Here is a 19906-nt window from a genome sequence, read left to right as displayed (position 1 = left end):
GATCCTGTGTCCTATAACTATTTCCTGTCATGGGAGTTGAAGTGTGCAACTCTGCTTTGCCGGTTGATAATGTGTGTACTCACATACTGCATCTCCCATGAGTCACTAGAGCATTACTAATTTTACTTGTGGCCCACATGGTTCGGGACACGTTGTGAAACTCTTGCACCTGACGGGATTGCTTGTCATTATCTACAGACTGATGCACAGCTCTCTTCTTCATGAGGCAGCAGAAAAAACATCATTTCTCAGCAGTCTAAGGTAAGATCAACACCACAGAGTTCATTTAATACATTTAATCATTAAAAAAATAATAACTTATATAAAATACTAACTTAATTAATAAAATAGCCATAGCTTGTTCCCTACTGTTGGATCGATTTTGCACTTCTGGTTAGATGCCTAACTGCATTTCATTGTGTATGTGTCTGGTATCTGTATTATATGCCATTACAATAAAGTTGAATCTAATCTAATCTAATCTAATCTAATCTAATCTAATCTAATCTAATCTAATCTAATCTAATCTAATCGATGCACTTATTATGTGCATGTATCTAATAATGTTTGTGTTTTTGTGTTACATTTAAAAAAGAAAAATCAGTTATTCTCTCTGTATTAATGTAAAGGGGAGCTATTAATTGACTTCTGAACTTTAATGATGAGTTTAACAAACTTCTTTTTTTAACTTATTTAAATATTTATTTTACATTTTTGAAGGTATCCAGTGGCACGTAGTCAGAAACACTTCTATTAGCATATTTGCCTTTGTGGGGGCCTGTATGGCCTAACCTCAGTACTGTTTATAAACACATCACCGGGCCATAGGCTGTTATGACCATGCTGCATTCTTGAACTGACTCTGCTATCACCTTTCATCAGCTGTTCTCATCCAGACTCAAACCGAAGCAAGTGACACTGGATCCGTGTATGTTTTCTTCTCAAATCGCCATGGATAAACAGCCCACTGTGGTGTTTCGAAATGTTGGACAACTGTACTTTCCCCAAACCCGGGTAGAGTGCCACTACAGCCTGACCTCAGAGCATCAGTGGAGCAGCAGTGACTGGATAGGGATTTTTAAGGTAGAGTCACTCACTTCAGACCCCCCACCCCACTACCACTACCACAGTGAAACAGAAAACATAACAGCATGTGTTTTAGCAAAGGGGGTTGGGTTGTATTGTAGTTGTTTAGTTTTGTCTCTTAAAACACGTCCTTTAACTTTCCACAGATGGGCTGGTCTTCCATCAAACAGTATTACACATACACTTGGGCTCTTGTTCCTGAAGGTTATGCTGAGGGAACCAATGTCAACTACTGTGCACTTTTCCCAGGTAAGAAGTTTGCTAAACAACTTTTGAAAGTATGATAAGTCAATTAATTCAACTTCAATAAGCACCAATTGACAGTGCGGAAAAAATTATCCTTTGACAAAAAAAGAATCTGTCTTAGTTTGTCGACCAGTTTAGTCACATGATATTTAAGAACATTGCCTTATTATTAATCTTAATTCCAAAATATCTCAACTATTGCAGTATGAGAAAAGTGTGTATTTTATTTTAGCTGCATTGAAAACTGACATTATTCTGTTTTACGATGAAATTCAGCAGCAAAATAAACACTATCTGAATTAACATACAGGATAATATCGTCTGCATACAAGTGCGCATTTTTGGAAATTGCTTGGTCACAGTAGCTCGGTTGTACATATAAAACACTTTTGAGAACAAGTACAAAGATATAAAATCAAAATTTAAATTTTGTAAAATGAAATTAAATAGTATAAGCAAAAAATGTGCACAATTATGTCAACTATACAAATAAGTGAACACAATGAGCTCCAGGATGTGGCCTTGTGGTAAACCTTTTGCAACAAGGAAATGTCTGTTCAATGCAGCTTCCTACCTGCCCCGCCCCAGTACTGTGGAGTACCAGTTTATATATGTGGACAAGAATGGAGAGGTGTGTGCTCGTAGTCGGCCCTTCACATTCTCTGCTCCCAAACCTCTGGAGGAGCTGGAGACTCTGAAAGAGGAACAGGATGCGGAGGATGGAGAGGAGGAGCTGCTTCTTGTCATCCCCAGGGCTCAGCTGCTGCAGGTGGGAAAAAAATCTCTGGTCTACCTGTCATTGTGATAATGAGAGGGGAATGACGGACATGAAGATATATTATTGGCCTTCTTAAATATGTTTAATAGTTTTAATGTTGTTTTACAACCAGTTCCATCAATTACCTCTCTTCCTGTGCTGCAAACAGGGTCGGCTGGAGGAGTGTTTAAAAAAGCAGGCTGATTTACAGCGAGCTCTGGACACTGCAACAAAGGAGACTGAGAATGAGAAAGAAAACGGAAAAAAAGCCAGGGTCGATTGGGAGTGTGAACGAGGTGCAATGATTGAGGAGATCACTGAACTCAGAGATCATCTGAGACAGAGCTGTGAGATGCTGAAGAAGATTGAGGGAAAACACAAGGTAAGGGCAAGGCATGTCACCTGGTTGGCCTGTGTAGCCAGAAAGAGATCACAAACTGATGCTGATTTTTTATGTTATTTTTCAACAGGATGCAAAATACGGTCAAGAAAATCTATCTTCTGAACTGGGTAAACTGGTGACTGAGAGGGCTGAGAGAGAGCAGCAAATCAAAGACCTAGAGGCTGAGATCAAGGCTCTGATTGACAGGGAGAAGGAGAGAAACATGGAGCTGGAAAGGCAAGTGATTGAGTCATGTGTTTAAACATTAGTCTTTCTACTTCTGTTGACTTGGGCCTGAAACTAAGATTACGTTTGGTGCCACCAGGTTGAAAGACAGAGTGAAGAAAATGTCCAGTCAAATGAAACACGATGAGGAAAAGAGAAAGTCCCTGCAGGTAACTGGTTGACGCTGATGGCTGTGAAACACTGTGGTGTTAAATCACTTCTCTCTTACGTTTCTGCCTGTTGCTGTCCAAACCTCTTATTTCTCTACAGACTGAGAACGACGCTGCTCTGGCAGAGGTGCGAGGGCTGCAGGAGCGTCTGGAGGCCAGTGACCACATGACTGAAAACCTGCGTAGGGAGCTGAGAGATATGGGAACCCGACAAGGCCATATCCATACTGAGCTGCATCAGGCCCGACTGCAAGTGGCCCAGCTCACCCTGCAGCTGTCTGAGGAGAACCTGCTCCTCAGGGAGGAGCGAGCCAACTGGGCTCTGGAGAGAGAAGCATACAAACATGTGGCAGAAGTGAGGAGGCAACAGAACCCAGCGCTGATATGCACGGCCTATCTGTCGATCTGATCTCATTGTTCCACCTGTTGTAATGTGTTGTGTAGATTGACAAACGGAAATTACAAGATCTGAGCAGTGAGGTGCAGAGGACTGAACAGTGGCTCCAGGAGGAAAGGACGGAGAGGGAGAAACTGGAAGCAGAGCTCTCAAGAGAGAAAGATTGCAACAAAGTAAGTACATCTAAGCACATTGCTGTCACTATTATTAATACACAAGCACATTCAGCTCTATATATAGGTAGAAGTGCTCTGTTGCTGCAATTTTGCATCATCACTTCCTCGGGTTACATTCTGGAAACGAGGAGCTGTTACTCACTCACTGGCACAAATAGCTTCCATGGACAGAGAGTAAACAGTTTCTCACACCGTCATATGAGCAGCAGCAGGGAAGATATGGTGTGTGGGTATTCAGATGATCTGCTGCTGCACCCTGTAGGTGCTGCTGGCTGATGCCAAGTATGAGCTGCAGGAACTGAGGTCCAGCCTGAGGAAGCTGCAAAAAGAAAGGGAGGAGGAACAACTTGACAAGCAGGCAAGGGCTCCACGCATATTCCTCTTAAATCTTCACTAATACCTTGATTACTAATTCTTTAGAGTGGCTAGTGTTACGTCTGGACTGTTATCTTGTCTTCCATACTGGCCTGAGGTTAGAAGCTACAAGCCTTTTACTTGTCCTACATGCTCTGCTTCCCTACTTCCATATAAATCTAAAAAATAAATCTTTTCATTGTATTACGGAAACATTTAAACCAAGCACTGCATACTCTTTTAATACTGTCCATTGTGTTAGATTTCTTCTTTCTTTTAAAACAAATAAATTAAGTATTTCCAACATGCTTGCCTTAAATTGGCCACTAAAAAATACTACGATACAGTCAACATTGTGTGTGGCTAATCTGTAGATTATACAGTAGGTAGGTAACCAATTTGTCTTCTTCCCACGTTAGAAGAATGCTTCTATCTAAATAATAATTTTCAGTGATATAATATTGTTGTACTGCCTTGAGCATATTTTGTTTGTTTACACTAGAGGGAACACTGGGACCAGCGTACAGCATAGGTCTTAAGAGCTTGTATATCTACCCCCATAAACAATAATGTTGTTAGATGATGTTTCAACCCTGTTCCGAACTGGGGACCTTTCGCGTGTGAGGCAAACGTGATAACCACTACACTACGGAAACCTACATTCTTGCCTTAAATCGTCTATTGCTCTGTATATTTACAGTTGTTCGTCTATTGCTCTGTATATTTAAAAGAAATTGAATTGAACTACTGCAGTGCAGTTAATCAGTCAATTTCTTCTTTCTCATCTGTGGATATGTAACTGCTCACTGGCAGGATCTGGTGAACTACATCCGTCACTTAGAGCAGAGGTTGGAAACTGAGCCAGAAATGAAGTCAAACAACGTAGTCTCCACATGCATCAGTGAGTAAATAAAAAATCTTTGTAACATCGTGTCATTCGCTGTAATGAGCATGAAAGTGAAACATCAATGCTAATCCATGCAGCTCCTGACTCTGACTCTGAGGACAAGGACATTTCCCCCGCTTCCTCCATATCACCTCCCTTCGTGTCTGTTCACCAGGAGCAGCCCACCTGGGCTGAGAGTGAAGGGGACACATCCGCCTCTGACACGCAGGTATGCCATCCCATTCATGGGTTAACTACACAAGGATTAACATCACCTGCATTCGGTGCTAACAGACCTGAATGGGTAAATATTTGATGAGCTCTCCCCTCAAGCTCTGCTGTCCTGAGTGTTTGCTTGATTGTTGGACACCTGGGTTTAGTGCTGCCTGACTGAAAAAGCTCATGACAGGGCAATTCATCAGAAACACCAAACTTTTACATTCACCAAAAGTGTCCTCAGAATCACCATCTGGATCAGAATCTGTATATATTGTCCTTGCAGACAAGTGAATGCAGTAAAAAACAACAACAGCAACAATAATAATAATGACTGTAATAAATAGGTTGGATGAGGTGCTACAAAATAGGACTATGTTTCCACCCGATTTCAAACTAGGGATCTTCCGTGTGTGAGGCGAACATAATAATCACTACAGAAACTGGTTTGGGGTCAAGGATGAAATTGGTGGACTAGGCCAACTGTGTGTTCATAGGTGTGAAATGTTTAAACTGAATGTGACTTTATTTTTAATACCATGATTCAGAATTTCATGCAAAAGAATCAGGTAGGCGTCTCATTCCCTAACTCATAATATTCAGTGACAGAAAATGAATGAGTCAACATTCACCAAGTTTACCTTGAAAAACTTTAACTATGAAATTATTTCAGTATGTACAAATGTGGTCAATATTACAGATTGTCACACATTATGTTTTAAATGGGTATGCTATGATCTGCAGTTAAAATCCATCTCAGTTTCTGTCTGTTAAATCAGGAGAAGAGGCAGCAGAGTGAAACCACAGCTGGTGAAGGGAAGCAACTGTTCCTACCAGAACTCATCAACCCCATCCTGAGGTAACAGGTCTGGTTTTCCACCAGTCACAGCATAGGCACCATGTTTACCCCACCCGACCCCTCTCATTTTGTCACACCCTCCCTGTTGGCAGACTATCTGCTGCAAGAGTAGAGATATCATCAGTCAGAAAACACGTTCAGATTTAAAGGAAATATTATGTGTGCTTTTTTATTTAATCATCTGTACTTTTTGTAAAACTTTAAACTCTCTTTCCCTCTGCAGTGAGCTGGCTGACTCCCCCATGTGGTAACACAAGAAGGAACAGATTTAGGCTGCTTGAGTGCCACTGCAGAAAAACTAGAATATTTTGTGATCATTCTCCTGTTTTGTAGAATATTTATAGTCCAGAGCTTTTACCTCAAGAGTTCCTGTACTGAACAAAAACATAGCAAGCTTTTTATTAAGTCTTAACTCATTTTTTTTCTTGATTTCTAGCTTTAGAGCTGATTATGATGTGGATATGTTTCAAATGTTAGTGTGAGAAATATTACGATGATTAACGTGAATTTAAAGGGGAACTATATGCTCATTTCTATTTCATAAAAAAAGTTCAGTTTATCTTCTTTTTGAAACAAGCTGTTCTTTGTTAACCCTCCATTGGGTGAGGAACTGTTTTAGATAACTTGAATTTCTACATGAAAATGATAAGTGCCCTACAATAACACTCCAAGGTTGAAATTTTGAATTTCCAAGCATTTCAGTGAGTGACAGCTGTGAGCGCAACCTTTCTTCTTACGAGGTTGTGAATCAGCTTTGTTTGAGGTTGAGTTCACCAGGTGTAAAGTGGCACTGATGGCTGTTCATTTTTTATTTTCTCATTTAGTTCTTTATTTTCTTTGTAATTTATAATTTTCTGCGGCGAATGTTGATATTCTAACTGTTTCTAGACGCCAGCCGTTGTCTGGGAGTGTTTTTTTCTTACAACTCATGGTTGATGCGACCCAGCTTTCTGAGCTTCGTGGGTTGTAACCACAGGCTCACGAGTTGCATTTGGAGGCAGCATTAACTAAGATAAGATAAGATAAGATAAGATAAGATAAGATAAGATAAGATAAGATAAGATAAGATAAGATAAGATAAGATAAGATAAGATAAGATAAGATAAGATAAGATAAGATTAGACACTTTTCTTACACTCAGAGAAACGCACTGCAAATTCAATGTAAACGTTTGAGGCTTTAGTAAAACACAATCCCGGACAAGTTGTTTGTATTCTGGAGTACAATTAAATGCCTACCATATTACTCCAGTAGACGGCCTTTCAGAAAATGTGAGTATACAGAGATTAAGAAAGAACAATTGAACTTTGTGAAGATGACTGTGTCAATAAAGAAAGTAGAAAAAAACTGGGAACCAGCAGACTAAAGCATGAGCTTTTGGTTCACAGTGACTACAGTGACATGGATATCACTTCATTAACCGGACAGAAATGATTTTAATTAGAAACTCAAACTTAACTGTCTACATGGGTACTATAGGACATGCACATATTGGACTGTGGAGCATTGAATCTGCAGGAAGTATAATGATTATTAGGCACTAATATTCTCCCGTTAAAGGTTTAACTCATCACCCTTAATCCTCTCTGGTTGGATTTCATTATTTGAAAGAAATATGTAGCATGTAAACCTAAGGTTGAGTCATGGTACGGATGACAGGAAGCATTATAGGTCCCCTTTAACAATCCTGAGCCTCTGCATGTGAGTGTGACTCGTGTTTTGTCGTGATCGTGTTTGTGTGTGTATCATGGTCAAATGGGTTGTTTTTCTTTAGCTTGTTGTCAGGCTTGGGGAATAGAAATATTTTATTTATGAAGAAGATAGCAACTGGACACTTGTAGGTCTAAGAACAAAAAGCGCCTTTATCAAAATACAAGAAACAACAAATGAGCAAATAGTAAGACAACCACAAAAAAGAAGAAGCAAAATGGTATGAACATTTCATTTAAGTGGAAAAACAAGAACACATCATCCCAGGGTTTTGTCCTTCTGTGAGTGTGTATCAGAGCTATTTTTGGTACAGGTCAGATAGAAATAAAAACTCAAGATGAGTTGTATCCCTGAACATGAAGGTATTTGCTGTATTTATAAAAAAGTAAGAAATACATTAAAACAACAGCTAAATGAGATAAAATGAATCCAGCTTGGGATCATGAAATATCACAAAATAAAGAACCCTAATAGACGGTATATTAATTAATATTGTTTCATTTTTATTCATTGTTTTTTTCCAAACGTGATGTCATATCAGTCTTTGGTCTTCTTTTTAATCAAAGAGTCGAGGCCTCGTGACCTCCTCCATGGCTTATTTATTTATTGCACCAGCTCAAATCCAGATACAGATAAAAGAAACGGAAAAGCTATGAATTCTAAATATCATGGTTACGAGATGCAGAAACATCTTTAAACACTAAGCAAAGTTATGTATGAAGAAATTGGCTGATGGCTGTGCAAAGTACTGAAAGTTTGTCTTTTACCTCGGTTACCATGTGGTTGCCATGTTTCCATCCCATAATAGCAAAACGACAACTTGGCATTCTAAGAAACAGAATTATGGCATCAATTTTGATGATTTAAAACAAACTTTGTGTCCTTGATGGCTCTTAAAACCGGTGCTGCTTCAAATCTGCTGCTTACCACGCTATTTATTTCTCTCCAGATATTACACATTAACATCATGTTAAAAAGCTCAGTTTATCCCTCATATCAGTAAAATACACAATTGATATGTTGCAGCTGCGTATCTGCAAAGTTGTCATCAAGGATCAATGTGCTGGCGTCCAGATATTTCCTCTGAAAGCATTGTATAGTTCAATAAGAAATCAGTCACACTGTCATTACACACATGATCAGTTCGTTTTATACATCTTCCATAAAAAGAGTTGTAAAGTCTCAATAAAAAAACTGTTATTTTACAAAATCCATATTTGGTTTGTTTTTTTGTTTTGTTTTTTTCCCCACTCATTACATTATACAACACACGAACACACATTGTTGGAGGTGGCCTTTTGTTTTGTCGTTATTCTGTGCCGACAGAGATGTGAAGGGAAGTATTTATTCCTGTTTGAATCAAAGGCAAACTGGTACTTTTGTGATAAAATGGTCTCCAATTAAAAGACATCTTGATTAATCATACTCTCACTTGTGCATTCATACACACACGCACACACGGACACGCATATGCACAACCACACCCACACACATATACCTGAGGTTTCTGTGAAGTCAGCTACTTCTATTGATTCGATGTGTTGGATGATTTTTTTCTTTTTGTTAAAAATTGTATGGCTTACCTGTATGTGGCCGCTGTAATGGTGTCATATGCAGCATCATAACATCATAACCCACTCAGAGGTGTAAGAAATTCTGGCTGTGGAGTTACACCAATCAGCCATAACATTAGGACCACCGACAGGAGAAGTAAATAACATTGACCAAATTGTGTCGTCAATACAGGGAATCCTTTGGACTTGGTTTTCATTCATGTCTGTGTTACTTAGACCTATACCACCCACCTAGACCAGATGCCTGGCAAAATTCACTAGATCCCAAACTGATCACGTATCTGTGGGATGCTCCACAGAGGCCTCTCCCCTCAACCCATAGGACCCAAAGGCCCCCACTAACAACATCCTGTTACCAGACACAACAGGACATCCTCAGAAGACCCACGTCCATTCTCTGATGAGTCAGAAAAATTAGGAAGGTGGTCATAATGTTATGTCAGATCGGTGTCGGTAGAAAACACTGTAGGTGAGACGCTACCCTGATGGAATCAACCTGAGACTGTAAATCTACCCTGCAGAAGCACTTCAGTGATTGAGGTTGAGAAACCTAGCTGCATGTGTTTAGTATTTTTGTCTTATTTGGCCAACAAGCACAGAGTTCTCGTCCTCTTCTTCTTCTCTTTCAGATTAAGACGCCTATCAGAGATTCTCATGTCTGTTCCCATGTGCTTATCACACTGTGAGTTTGAGTCCCGCTCATGACTCCCTCTCTTTTTGCTATTGCTCCTCATTGTGTAAACTAAATCAGAAACGAATACAATTAAAGCTTATATATAAAAAGAAACAACACATACTGTACATCCGGTCAAATGAGAGTGGGAGGTCCCACAAACAGGTATAGAGACGGAACAGAAGTGTATACATGCATAGAAAAAACATACAATGAAAAAATAAGTAGCATATCTCTGAATGGTAATAAAAGCATTTCTGAAAAGACATTGTGGTGCGTGGACACCGTCTAGAGTTCTTTTTGCAATGTATTTTTTTTTTTACCAGCAATTTTATACAAAGCATAGCCCTTGATAGAAAGCGGAGGAGTGCATTTTCTTCTGTACGACATTTTCTCCTGTTCCTCTCATTGTGTGGACAGAACGCCTGGCACACTGATTTCTTTGTTTTATTTTTTTAATGGTGCCCTCATTGATCCACTGAAATGTAGTGCTTTTGCTGCTGCAATTCTTTACTTCCTATGCTGAACTCCACACATGTTCCTTTCTGTCAGTATGTACAGTTCATGTAGATACTATGTGCTGTTTGAAACACAGTCTAAGAGCCTGAATCTTGGAGGTTTGTGGGAGGGGACGTCGCTCAGTGAGACTCTTTGATCTGTAGGAAGCAGCAGTGTCATCTGGTCTCTCACTGTGCTTTCCCCGTCATGCCTTTCTGTTGCCCGCCTCCAGTCGCTGCAGCTGTCACCGCTGCCGTCGCCTCCCCGCGTGGCTCCCCGTCACTGTCCACCCCTCGCTCTTTCTCCTCATCCCAGTAGTCGTCCTCTTCCTCCTCCTCTTCTTCCTCAAAGGCGGACTCGTACGTGGGCTTCTCTTCCTGTTTGATGGCTTGGATAGCCGGGGGAGCGGCCGCAGCACTGTCGCCAGAGTCACTGCTGTCCTCAAAGGCCTCCGGGTTTTCCAGCATCTCCCTGATCAGCGGAGGCATCGGCCCAGGGATCTCCGTCTTCAGTGTGATGGCTCTCTCTGCACCTAGAGATGAACATGAAGGAACATGAACTGTTAGCATGTAAAACGGAGAGAATGTCACAAAATACACAGTAAAATAAACTGTTGGAGGAGCTAAAGCAGACCAGGGTTTACTCCCTGATGTCTTTCTGCAAATTTCCCTAACCTGAACTGAGTTTTAAGTACCTCAACCAGGGATGTCCAACTTGTGGTCCATGGGCCAAAAGTGCACCTTGACTGAAACTTATTTGTGCTAAAGGAAGAATCTGGAGTTTTCATTATTTTTCTAGGCTGTTGTGCTGTTCGGTTACTGGTCCACGCTCCTTGAGATCAAATTAAGTTGTGGCCCTGAACTAAAAGATGTGAATAACGTTGGGGACCATGCAGGTTAATGTGAAATGCAAGAGCAGAAAACTGAAAGTCATTGCAACTTGTCAGCTATGTAGACCAACATGTCATCTTTCTATTGCATTCAATTTTATTCATATTATTTTACAAATTAGTTCTAATTTAACTTACTGATACCATGTGATTTCAATACTTTGTAAACTGAATGCATTTTAAGTTGCAGCTTAAGCATTGAGGTTTAATATAATGATATTACTGAAGAATAACTGAAAATGTTTAAACACAAGCTGACCTTTGGTGCTGATGCCTCTGAGGTCTGTGACTTTCATCAGCATGCGGGGGAACATGTGGGGCTTGTTGGGACGTCTGCGGCGGGTGTAGATCTTCAGAGCCTCCAGCAGCGGCTCCTGCAGCTTGTCTACCTTCTCTGGCTCCTCCAAGTCCATGCGGTCTGGGAAAACAAGAGGAGCATATCCATGTGTTAGAGAGGGAACTGTAGACGGTTGAGGCACTTTCATGGGCTTCATACTAGTGTAGGGTGATTAAACTATTAATATACACCAATCAGGGACGGCATTATGACCACCTTCCTAATATTTGTGACTCATCAGAGAATGGACATGGGTCTTCTGAGGGTGTCCTGTGGTGTCTGGCTCCAGAATGTTGTTAGTGGGGGTCTTTGGTTCCTATGGGTTGAGGGGAGGGGCCTCTGTGGATCATCCCACAGATACTTGATCAGTTTGGGATCCAGTGAATCTGGAGGCCAGGTCAACACCTTGTTCTGTTCTTCATGTTTTTTGAGTTGTTCTTAAAGCATTTTTGTGTGTGTGTGTGTCTGTGTCAGGCTGCATCCTGCTGAGGATGTTTGCTGCCATCAAGGAGTGTCATTGTTACGGAGTGGGGGTGTCTGCTTGTCTAGGTGGGTGCTACAAGTCTAAGTAACATCCACATGAATAAATGCCAGGTCCAAAAGCTTCCCAACAGAGTTATCGCAAGATGGTCAGTGATATTTACATCCGTTTTAATGTTGTGGCTGACGATGTATCTTGCTTGTAGTCGTCAAGTCCATGACCCAGACTTACCTCCACAGATGAGACAGATGGCACTAAGGAGCCCCGTCTCTGTGTCGTCCATCTCCAAAGGTAGCAGCTGACCAGCAAAGGCAAACACCAGGTCTGTGAGTGGGCCAAAGCCAGCGTTGTGCATCTGGGTCCTGTTGAGAGTCAGCCCGTCTGAGAAGGTCATTGTGTCCTGCTCTGGAGTGTAGCGGGTGCATATCCTCAGCATCTGCACAGGGGGGAAGACAAAAAACAGAGCAAATGAAAAAAAAGACTTGTGGGATGTTCAGGTCAGAATGTAAAAACTAAGACAAGTAAAGCAGCGTGACCAATGAGAAAGCATTAGGTGGAAGGGTAGTGGGTTAAAGAGGAGGAGGAGGGGTAAGAGGAGCATGGAGCTAGTACCAGGATGTCCAGACATGCAGATTTGAGGAGGGTGATCTGGTCAGCGATGGTGAGCGAAGTGAAGCCCGGTAGCCGCTTGGCAAACTCCACAATCTTTATAATGCACTTAGTGGAGAGCTCACTGAACTTATCCCACAGGCCCAAGTCCAGCTGTACTCTGTGGTCAGCACTTGAGTTCTGGGAGAGAGAAAGAGGTACACTTTTGTCTTTGTGACTGCGGATAGTGCGTTGGTCCTTCCTGCAAAGCAGTGGCTTTAGGAGTGGATGAAATCAAGAATTAAATAAAAAAGTAAAATAAAATAACTGACTGTGGTGTATTTTCCCAGTTGGCACAGAGATGGGAAGGTCTCTTGGTGTGCTTTGCTGACTTTGTTGACCAGTTCCTCCAGTTCTCCACTGAGCTCGTAGTTCTCTGGCAGCACCACCTCTTCCTTCACATCCTTCTTCTTCTTGTTCCTGTCATTACGCACCGCTACGGGGGTCAAGATGATGGGGTTTAATTGCAAAAATATCTCTGAACTTTGCTCTCTTTTTTTTTATCATAAAACATTGATCTACAGATAGTGAGATTCAGACACTGACCTTCTTTGGACATGCCAACCTCAAAGCACTTCTGTAGACGACAGTACTGGCAGCGGTTGCGGGTCACTTTATTGATCTGACAGTTCTTGTCTCGGTGGCAGGTATACACCATGTTCTTCTGGATGCTGCGCCGGAAAAAACCCTAAACACAGAAAGAAAATGCCTTAGAATGACAAAAACAAAACCAATTCATGTTACCCCATTATTGTTGCTTGGATCCAAGACTCTTAACAGAGAAAGAGTCATTTAATGTGCTGGAAGGTGAATGTCTTTTAACCCTTAGACAATTTGTGTCAAGCTGTTTCTCACTGCTCTTATGTAGCAGATATATATAATTGTTTTCAAATTTTCCATCTCCAACAAGGAAGTTAAAAAACATAATTTCCAAAATGACCTTGTTCAGTTGTTACATTAAATATCTGCAGTACATGTAAAGTTACACTAGAGGGCAGCTCAACAACAGCAAACATGTCCGGCACATCTGTCAGGATCTCACTGAACATAAGGTCCTCACTCTGGCTTTCTTTCTTTTCTGTGCACCTCAGCTGTTCGCTTTTTCTATTTTTTTTTTTTTTTTTTTTACACGTCCTGTAAACTCTTCATGTACCTCTGGTGGACGTTACCTTGCAGCCCTCACAGGAGCTCACTCCGTAGTGATAACCAGATGACTTGTCTTGGCATACAAAGCAGGGCTTGTAGACCCGGGGAGGAGGAGGAGGAGAAGGGGAGCTGGGCACCATCTCCTCTGAACTGGTGCTCTGAGTCTCCACCGCTGCAGGGAGGGAGAGAGAAACACATTTATTGAACCTAAGCATCTTCCTGACATTCAACCTTAAACATCTTTGAAACTCTAATGAAAGCTATTAAAACTACAGATTAAGAGAGAGTGGTCAACAACCGAACTCCCCTCCTCCTCCTCCCCAACCACAAGCAGGGCCACCCCTCGGAGCCAGAAGGCAAGCTCAAAGGCAGACATTTTTAAGAGAAAAGGGAGGAGGATTGGGGGCTGCTGCTGATTGACAGTGACTTAAAAGAGACACAATTAGCTGATGGCCAGATGTCCCTGCTGATAAAATGCTGATTGGCAGCTGAGATTTGATTGGCTTCTCCATTTACTGGTGAGCAGAGGTGGGAAGGGGGGGGGGGGCAAGATACCTTTGTTGACTTTTTGACTGACATCTGAATTTTCACATGTGTGCGTGCAGGCTCACACACATGCACCCATGGACTCGTGTTTTTATTTGAAAGGCCTGTCCAACCAGAGCTGGCATGGACCTCAGGCCCCATGTGAACAAACAGAGGTGGGATGTTTATGAGACTCGGCTGTCTCCCTCTGCTCCTTCTCACTGTCTCGCTAAAGAAAATGCCACACTGTATAACGCCATATGCTGGCCACAGGCAAAGCCGTCTGACTGCTGCTAATGAAAGTGGTCAAAACAAACCTGTGTGTGACAGACGCAGAGGCAAGTTCATCCGGCTGTTTCAATTTCTGCGTCCTTCCACTTGAATCAGAGCGGCGTAAGACACGCCTGGTACACATTTAAAGGTGATGACTAAAGAACAACCAGATTCCTTAGAACGTGCCTTTCAACTTTCACCTTCAGTCACCCCAACTTCACCTCCCTTTGCCCATTCCCACCCCCACTCCCTTGTTTCCTGGCCCTAAATTCCTCAGTGCAGGCTGGACGAGGTTTAATAGTTGCCCAGGCTCATAAGCAGCCCTATAAACGTTGTGTCTCGGATGGGAAGGAGGCCCCCGGCCAGGGTGACGGCCTCTTTATTGGGATCTAGTCACCTTGGGCAGCTATTCACATCAACAGCTTCATCCTTGGATCCCTTCCTAGTAAAAATAAAGAATCTGGGGTCAAAAACCCAAAGTCACTGCCCCTCCTGTCACCTTCAATGGATAGCACAGGACTGAACCAAATGTGGCCCCTCCACCACACGGCAGCAACCCCAACCTGAACCCACAGCTCGTCATTAACAAGAGTGGTAAGGTTTCAAAAAACAGAGAGGTAGCGGCACAAAGGAATAATCTAATAAAAACACACAGGGAAAAATGAAAAGGGAGAGAGAAAGGAGAGAGAAGGAGGTGAGTCTAAGGACAGAAACTTCCCAGTGACCGCGGAGGTTAAATAAAATCTTGACTTTTTAACTTTGACCTTGACTGAAGGAGGCCATTGCTAACTACATAGCCAGCAGCCATGCTTTAAAAAGCACAGATGTGTTGAAATGTGCCATTTAATCAGGGCTGTGCTTCTAGACCATAATCCGGGGGGTTCACTGGACAAAATGAGCGATTTCTAGATATCCACTTAGGCTGCAGGCTTCTGATATTAATAACAAAAGCCTTTACTGCTGTTTTTAATCTGTCTGGTGAAATAAAATGCGCTTTAAAAAGTGTTTTGCACAAAACAAACTGGTTTTGACACATCTGTACACAAGTGTGTCATTATTTAACAGTGTGTGTATATGAGTCACTGAAGAGAACAAAACACCACGCACTAGCAGCCATTCATTTTAAGACGGCACAGTACGTGCATAAAGTCAAACATTTCAATGAGCGTTAACAATTTTACTGTCATTTTCTTTTTCATTTTAAATGAGTTTTTCCAGGCCTTCTCAAACTGCTGTAACTCAAAGCGTGGATCTGTTATGCTGAGGTAACGTTAAACAGTTCCCACGTTGAAGTGATGACAAACAACTTGTGCAGCCAAGTATTCAGTTGCCTTGCGTGGTTGAGTGGAATCTCTCTGTGGAAAAAAAGTTTCTCTGATGTTTTTTTTCAATGTCTTCCAACACACTTGTAAACATTTGGAATCAGATGATGAGCAGCTACGATATATCAACAACTAGTTTCAGCCATGTTTTTACTAGTGTATGCGTCAAACAGTCACCAGTTCTTTCTTGTTTACAATCCATTGCATTTTTGTAACACGCATGAGGATTATTTATGTATATACAGACAATTTACTACAACAAGAGAGGGAAAAACAAAAACCACATGATCTGTAATGCTGCTTAACAATGAGGATAATCAAGCATCATCTAGGGTCTTAAAGGCGCTTTAGGCTTCTGCGTCAATCAGTCCAGATCCTACACAGACTGTAGCACTGTAGCTGACATGCACCTCCCCAGAAATGTAACTAGGCGTCGCAGTGACGGACACTGCAACAGCTGTGATTGGTCCGCTTGGTACAAACATATTTCTGCTTTAGTATTTCCAGTACGTACGAACGTATCGAGGAAAGGTTAAAAGAGGAGGTTCAGAGATACAATTCGTATGACTTGTCTTCGTTGAAAGTTTCAATCGCCATTGTTGAAAGAAAGTAGAAACAAAAATTTAACCAAAGTGCAAAAAAGACACAGCACCGACTAGTGTTTAGGTGACATTTCTACAGAGCGAGACAAACTGACGTGTATAAATAACTCAAACTGGTGTAGGCAAGATGTGTAGGTCACGCCGTCTAGTCCCGCAGTACTTTAAATGAGCCTTCACTTAGGTGGATTTTCTGCTTTGTCTTACATAAATCTAGATTGAATATGCTTGAGTTTTGCAGTGCTAGTTGGACCAAATGTAAATTTAGACAAAGCAAAATGAATTATTTATTAATAGAGGAAGTGTTTGGCCCTGTTAATAAAAACAGAGTTGGTGGTAGCACAAATGATGATGCACCTAGTCAGACAAGTCAGACTGCCAGGTCGTGAGTAGATCATTTATCTTTCACTGGAAAGGCTGCAGATTATAAGCAATCTTCAGCACAATAGATCAGATGAAAAGTATCACGTTCCAAGAGCTGCTTGGTGAGCAGTAAATAGTATTATGCATTTAGTTTTGGTTTTCTTGGTGGTGGTGTTGGGGGGGACTGGAGCTGAGGTATGGGAGGTGGAGGTAAAGGAGCTGGAGCTGAGTGAGTGGCACTGTAACCTGATCACTGTTTTCTGTTTATATAGTAACACTGACAATGTAAAGGCGTCCCTGAGAGAACAAGTGGAAAAATAGCTCCCATTGAAACGGAGAAGCTGCATCTGGCGCCAGGAGAGAGGTAGTGACTGACACTGTCTGAGGCCGGCGAGAGTGGGTGAGGAGGGACGTGACTCAGAGGAACCTGACAGAGAGAGACAGGGCGAGAGACATTCAGCGGAGGGCGGCGAGGGCGGAGGGACGGGGGGATAGAAGGAGGAGGAGTAGGAGGAGGGGAACTTTACCTGGCGTGGAGAAAGAGGGAGAGGAGCCAAAAACTGTCAGGAGCTGTCATCACCCTGAACTGAGCTCAGACTCAGAGCCTGGGCTTGAAAAAAAAATACCTCTCTCTTCTTAACCTACAACTCACCCCTCAGCATGTCACAACATCAATCAGCACACACCACGATTGGACACAGAAGAGACGACATGACTCGTGTGAATCAGCAGGTAACTCTTGCACAGGGCATCGCGTGCAGTCGAAAACTATAAATACAACCAGTCACATGAGAAAGGCCACTAATTAAAAACAAAATATATGAATCTACTTCAGTTCATCTTTTACTTTAAGCATCTGTCATTACACATCACTCCTCCTATGTTTCCATGTGTCTTTTCCATCTCCCTCCACTCCCGTTTCCTCAGTGTTTGTTGTCAGAACAGGGCATCCCTGTTTAGACAACAGGAGCCCCTCTGAAAGAAGACACCTTTCTTATCAGCTTCGATGCCTGAGAGCCAGAGCTCAGGAATTGAGATGCCAGCCCTGGGAAGAGTTTACTCAACCTGCGCAATGAAAACATCTTCAGACAAGTATGAAAAGATTTTAGCTGTTAAACTGTTTTTATGCCAGGAATCAATCAAACTGCAACTTTAGAGACAATAGAATAAAAAAAAGAGTGTGTTTCTGTGCTGTTTCACTGTTACTTCAATTCCTTCATGCATTGCATTAAAGAAAAATCCTGTGACACCGAAATAAACAGTACAGATTCAGGACTCATCCTTTCTTCCTGACAAAGGTGCTGCACACCACTGGACAAGCAGCATGGGCGAGCTGCAGCCCTAGGTGTGATGGAGCTGGTGTTCTTAGCCGGACAGAACTGATCTGTCATTCTGCATCAACGTGCACGTGAGAAGGAAAACACACCGACTGCTGCACCACGCTACTGCATGCACATAGAGAACAGAAACAGAAACATACGACTTTTGGTGCACACTGACACCAGATCTGTTCCTCTTGGACGGTGTGACACATGGCTTATAATAGGGCCTGCAGCCTGGTTCAACATCTGCCAACATCACACAGCTTATTGAAGTAGACTTCAGCCTGGAGGCTCCTCAGAGACTCACACTGGAGAACATAAAGCTACACTTATAAACTGAACTAAACTGTATTACAACAATATGTATTTAATAAGTTCAATATGATTATATTAATCAAACAGATCATAAATGTCATTTAGATGAACATTTTTTCCTCCTTCAATCAGTGGAAATTTTTAATTTGATGACAGATTGAGCTTTTACATAACTTCTCGCCTCACTAAATGTTCAGCGGCAAACTGTGGAATGTGCGTGCACATGTGAATATGTATGTGTGTGGGCCGCTGCATGGCTAACCCCAGGTCAGCTGGACAGTGTGAGATAGTCTTCCGTGGGATTCTGAGTGAAACAACGCTCAAGTGAACATGGCGAGGAGAGACAGAGGGCGGAGGCAGCTCTAGGATTAATGTCCTTCACAATTTAACAGCAATAATGTATTGATGTTACTGCAGTTAAAATTAAATATGGCTCTGTGACATATCTGTTATTATAAAGTGGACGTGCCATCCTTAAAGTTACTGTATTATGAGCAGATAAACAGTGGGGAGATATATGCTGTGCAAGTCATTACCAAGACAGCAGGGAGGAGATGGGGGAGATCTGAGTGACAATCCCTTTCATCAGCTGTTCTAAGTTCAATACCAGCAACCCCCCCACCACCTCACCCTCTCATCCTCCTCTTCCATCCCCCCTGAGCTCAACCCTCACTAATAACCCTCTTCCCCCCTCTGTCCTCTCCTGCCTTCCTGCCCTGGCAGGAGGAGGAGTCCTTCCTGTCATTGGCAGCGCCTTTTAAAGGAAAGGCTGTGAAAACCAGGCTACTGTCCAGGAGATGGCTCCATAAAAAACGGCACCAAACACTTAAAAAGGCGGCAGGGAGGCACACAAGCACAAGTGCACAGTGCATAAAGGCACGCACACACGCACATTTGCACAGGCTTACAAAAACAGAAAGAACCCTGAACACATCCTCAAAGATGAAGTACGTCCTGCCATGTCAGATGCACGGAAGAAACACTAAGTTAAAACTAAAATGGATCATGTGATCACATGTTAAGTTAAGTATATTCATGTTTTGTTGTTTTTCTTCATGGTCAAGGAGTTTGTCCACAGTGTGTGGGGGAGGGTACATTTATGGGACAGGTTGTTAAATTCAGGTTTGTCCCTCCTGTCCCTTTTGTCCCTTTCTTTTTTTTTTTATAACACCCAATAAACCAAGCTTCATTTTCCCACTTTTTTTCCCCCCAAAAATAAGATTATTAATTGTGCTGTTGACTCCTGTGAATGATTTATCTCTGCCAGATATAATTTTAAAAAGTCCTACTTATCATTTTCTTAAATACAAGCTGCAACTGAACAACTGATTTAAACATTGTTGGGTGCAATAACGACAAAGAACAACCTCTTAACTGTGAAAGTTAGCAGAGAGAAGAGACAGAGCTGGAAGCTGCGATGCAGCAATCAGAAGACAAGTTGGAACACGACCCATTGTTGGATCTCACAAGATGTTAG

At 42.0% G+C, this 19906-nt stretch overlaps 2 protein-coding genes across 4 annotated transcripts in view; one reads left to right on the top strand and one right to left on the bottom strand.

The window, feature by feature from the left end:
- Window positions 1–110: 110 nt before the first annotated feature.
- On the top strand, window positions 111–8678 carry LOC125006572 (calcium-binding and coiled-coil domain-containing protein 1-like). Its single transcript, XM_047582722.1, has 14 exons — window positions 111–261; window positions 883–1083; window positions 1233–1335; window positions 1899–2101; window positions 2259–2471; window positions 2560–2708; window positions 2797–2866; window positions 2967–3221; window positions 3311–3436; window positions 3702–3797; window positions 4607–4694; window positions 4778–4908; window positions 5675–5754; window positions 5978–8678. Exons 2-14 carry the CDS (start codon window positions 931–933, stop codon window positions 6003–6005), a joined length of 1695 nt encoding a protein of 564 aa, XP_047438678.1. The 5' UTR covers window positions 111–261; window positions 883–930; the 3' UTR covers window positions 6006–8678.
- Window positions 7597–19906, bottom strand: part of LOC125006573 (retinoic acid receptor gamma-A-like) — a 33047-nt gene continuing 20737 nt past the window's right edge. For 2 of the 3 annotated variants that reach the window (XM_047582723.1, XM_047582725.1), the window contains 7 exons: window positions 13734–13882; window positions 13111–13252; window positions 12837–13000; window positions 12529–12705; window positions 12148–12352; window positions 11358–11516; window positions 7597–10741 (listed from right to left, as the gene is read on the bottom strand). In XM_047582723.1, the coding sequence (XP_047438679.1) occupies window positions 10398–10741; window positions 11358–11516; window positions 12148–12352; window positions 12529–12705; window positions 12837–13000; window positions 13111–13252; window positions 13734–13882 (1340 nt within the window). In that variant the 3' untranslated portion in view covers window positions 7597–10397. The remainder of the gene's footprint in view (window positions 10742–11357; window positions 11517–12147; window positions 12353–12528; window positions 12706–12836; window positions 13001–13110; window positions 13253–13733; window positions 13883–19906) is intronic. The other variant, XM_047582726.1, reaches the window with a different exon arrangement.

Source organism: Mugil cephalus, chromosome 4, assembly GCF_022458985.1.
Source record: "Mugil cephalus isolate CIBA_MC_2020 chromosome 4, CIBA_Mcephalus_1.1, whole genome shotgun sequence".
NCBI classification, from domain to species: Eukaryota; Metazoa; Chordata; class Actinopteri; order Mugiliformes; family Mugilidae; genus Mugil; species Mugil cephalus.
The sequence above is the reverse complement of the archived record's forward strand: the minus strand, read 5'-3'. Positions and strand labels throughout refer to the sequence as shown.

Coding starts and splice junctions, on each gene's coding strand:
- LOC125006572 (XM_047582722.1), top strand. CDS start 931: ATGTTTTCTTCTCAAATCGCCATGGATAAACAGCCCACTGTGGTGTTT. Junction 2,709..2,796: donor AGAAACATGGAGCTGGAAAG/GCAAGTGATTGA, acceptor TGGTGCCACCAG/GTTGAAAGACAGAGTGAAGA. Junction 4,695..4,777: donor CGTAGTCTCCACATGCATCA/GTGAGTAAATAA, acceptor TAATCCATGCAG/CTCCTGACTCTGACTCTGAG.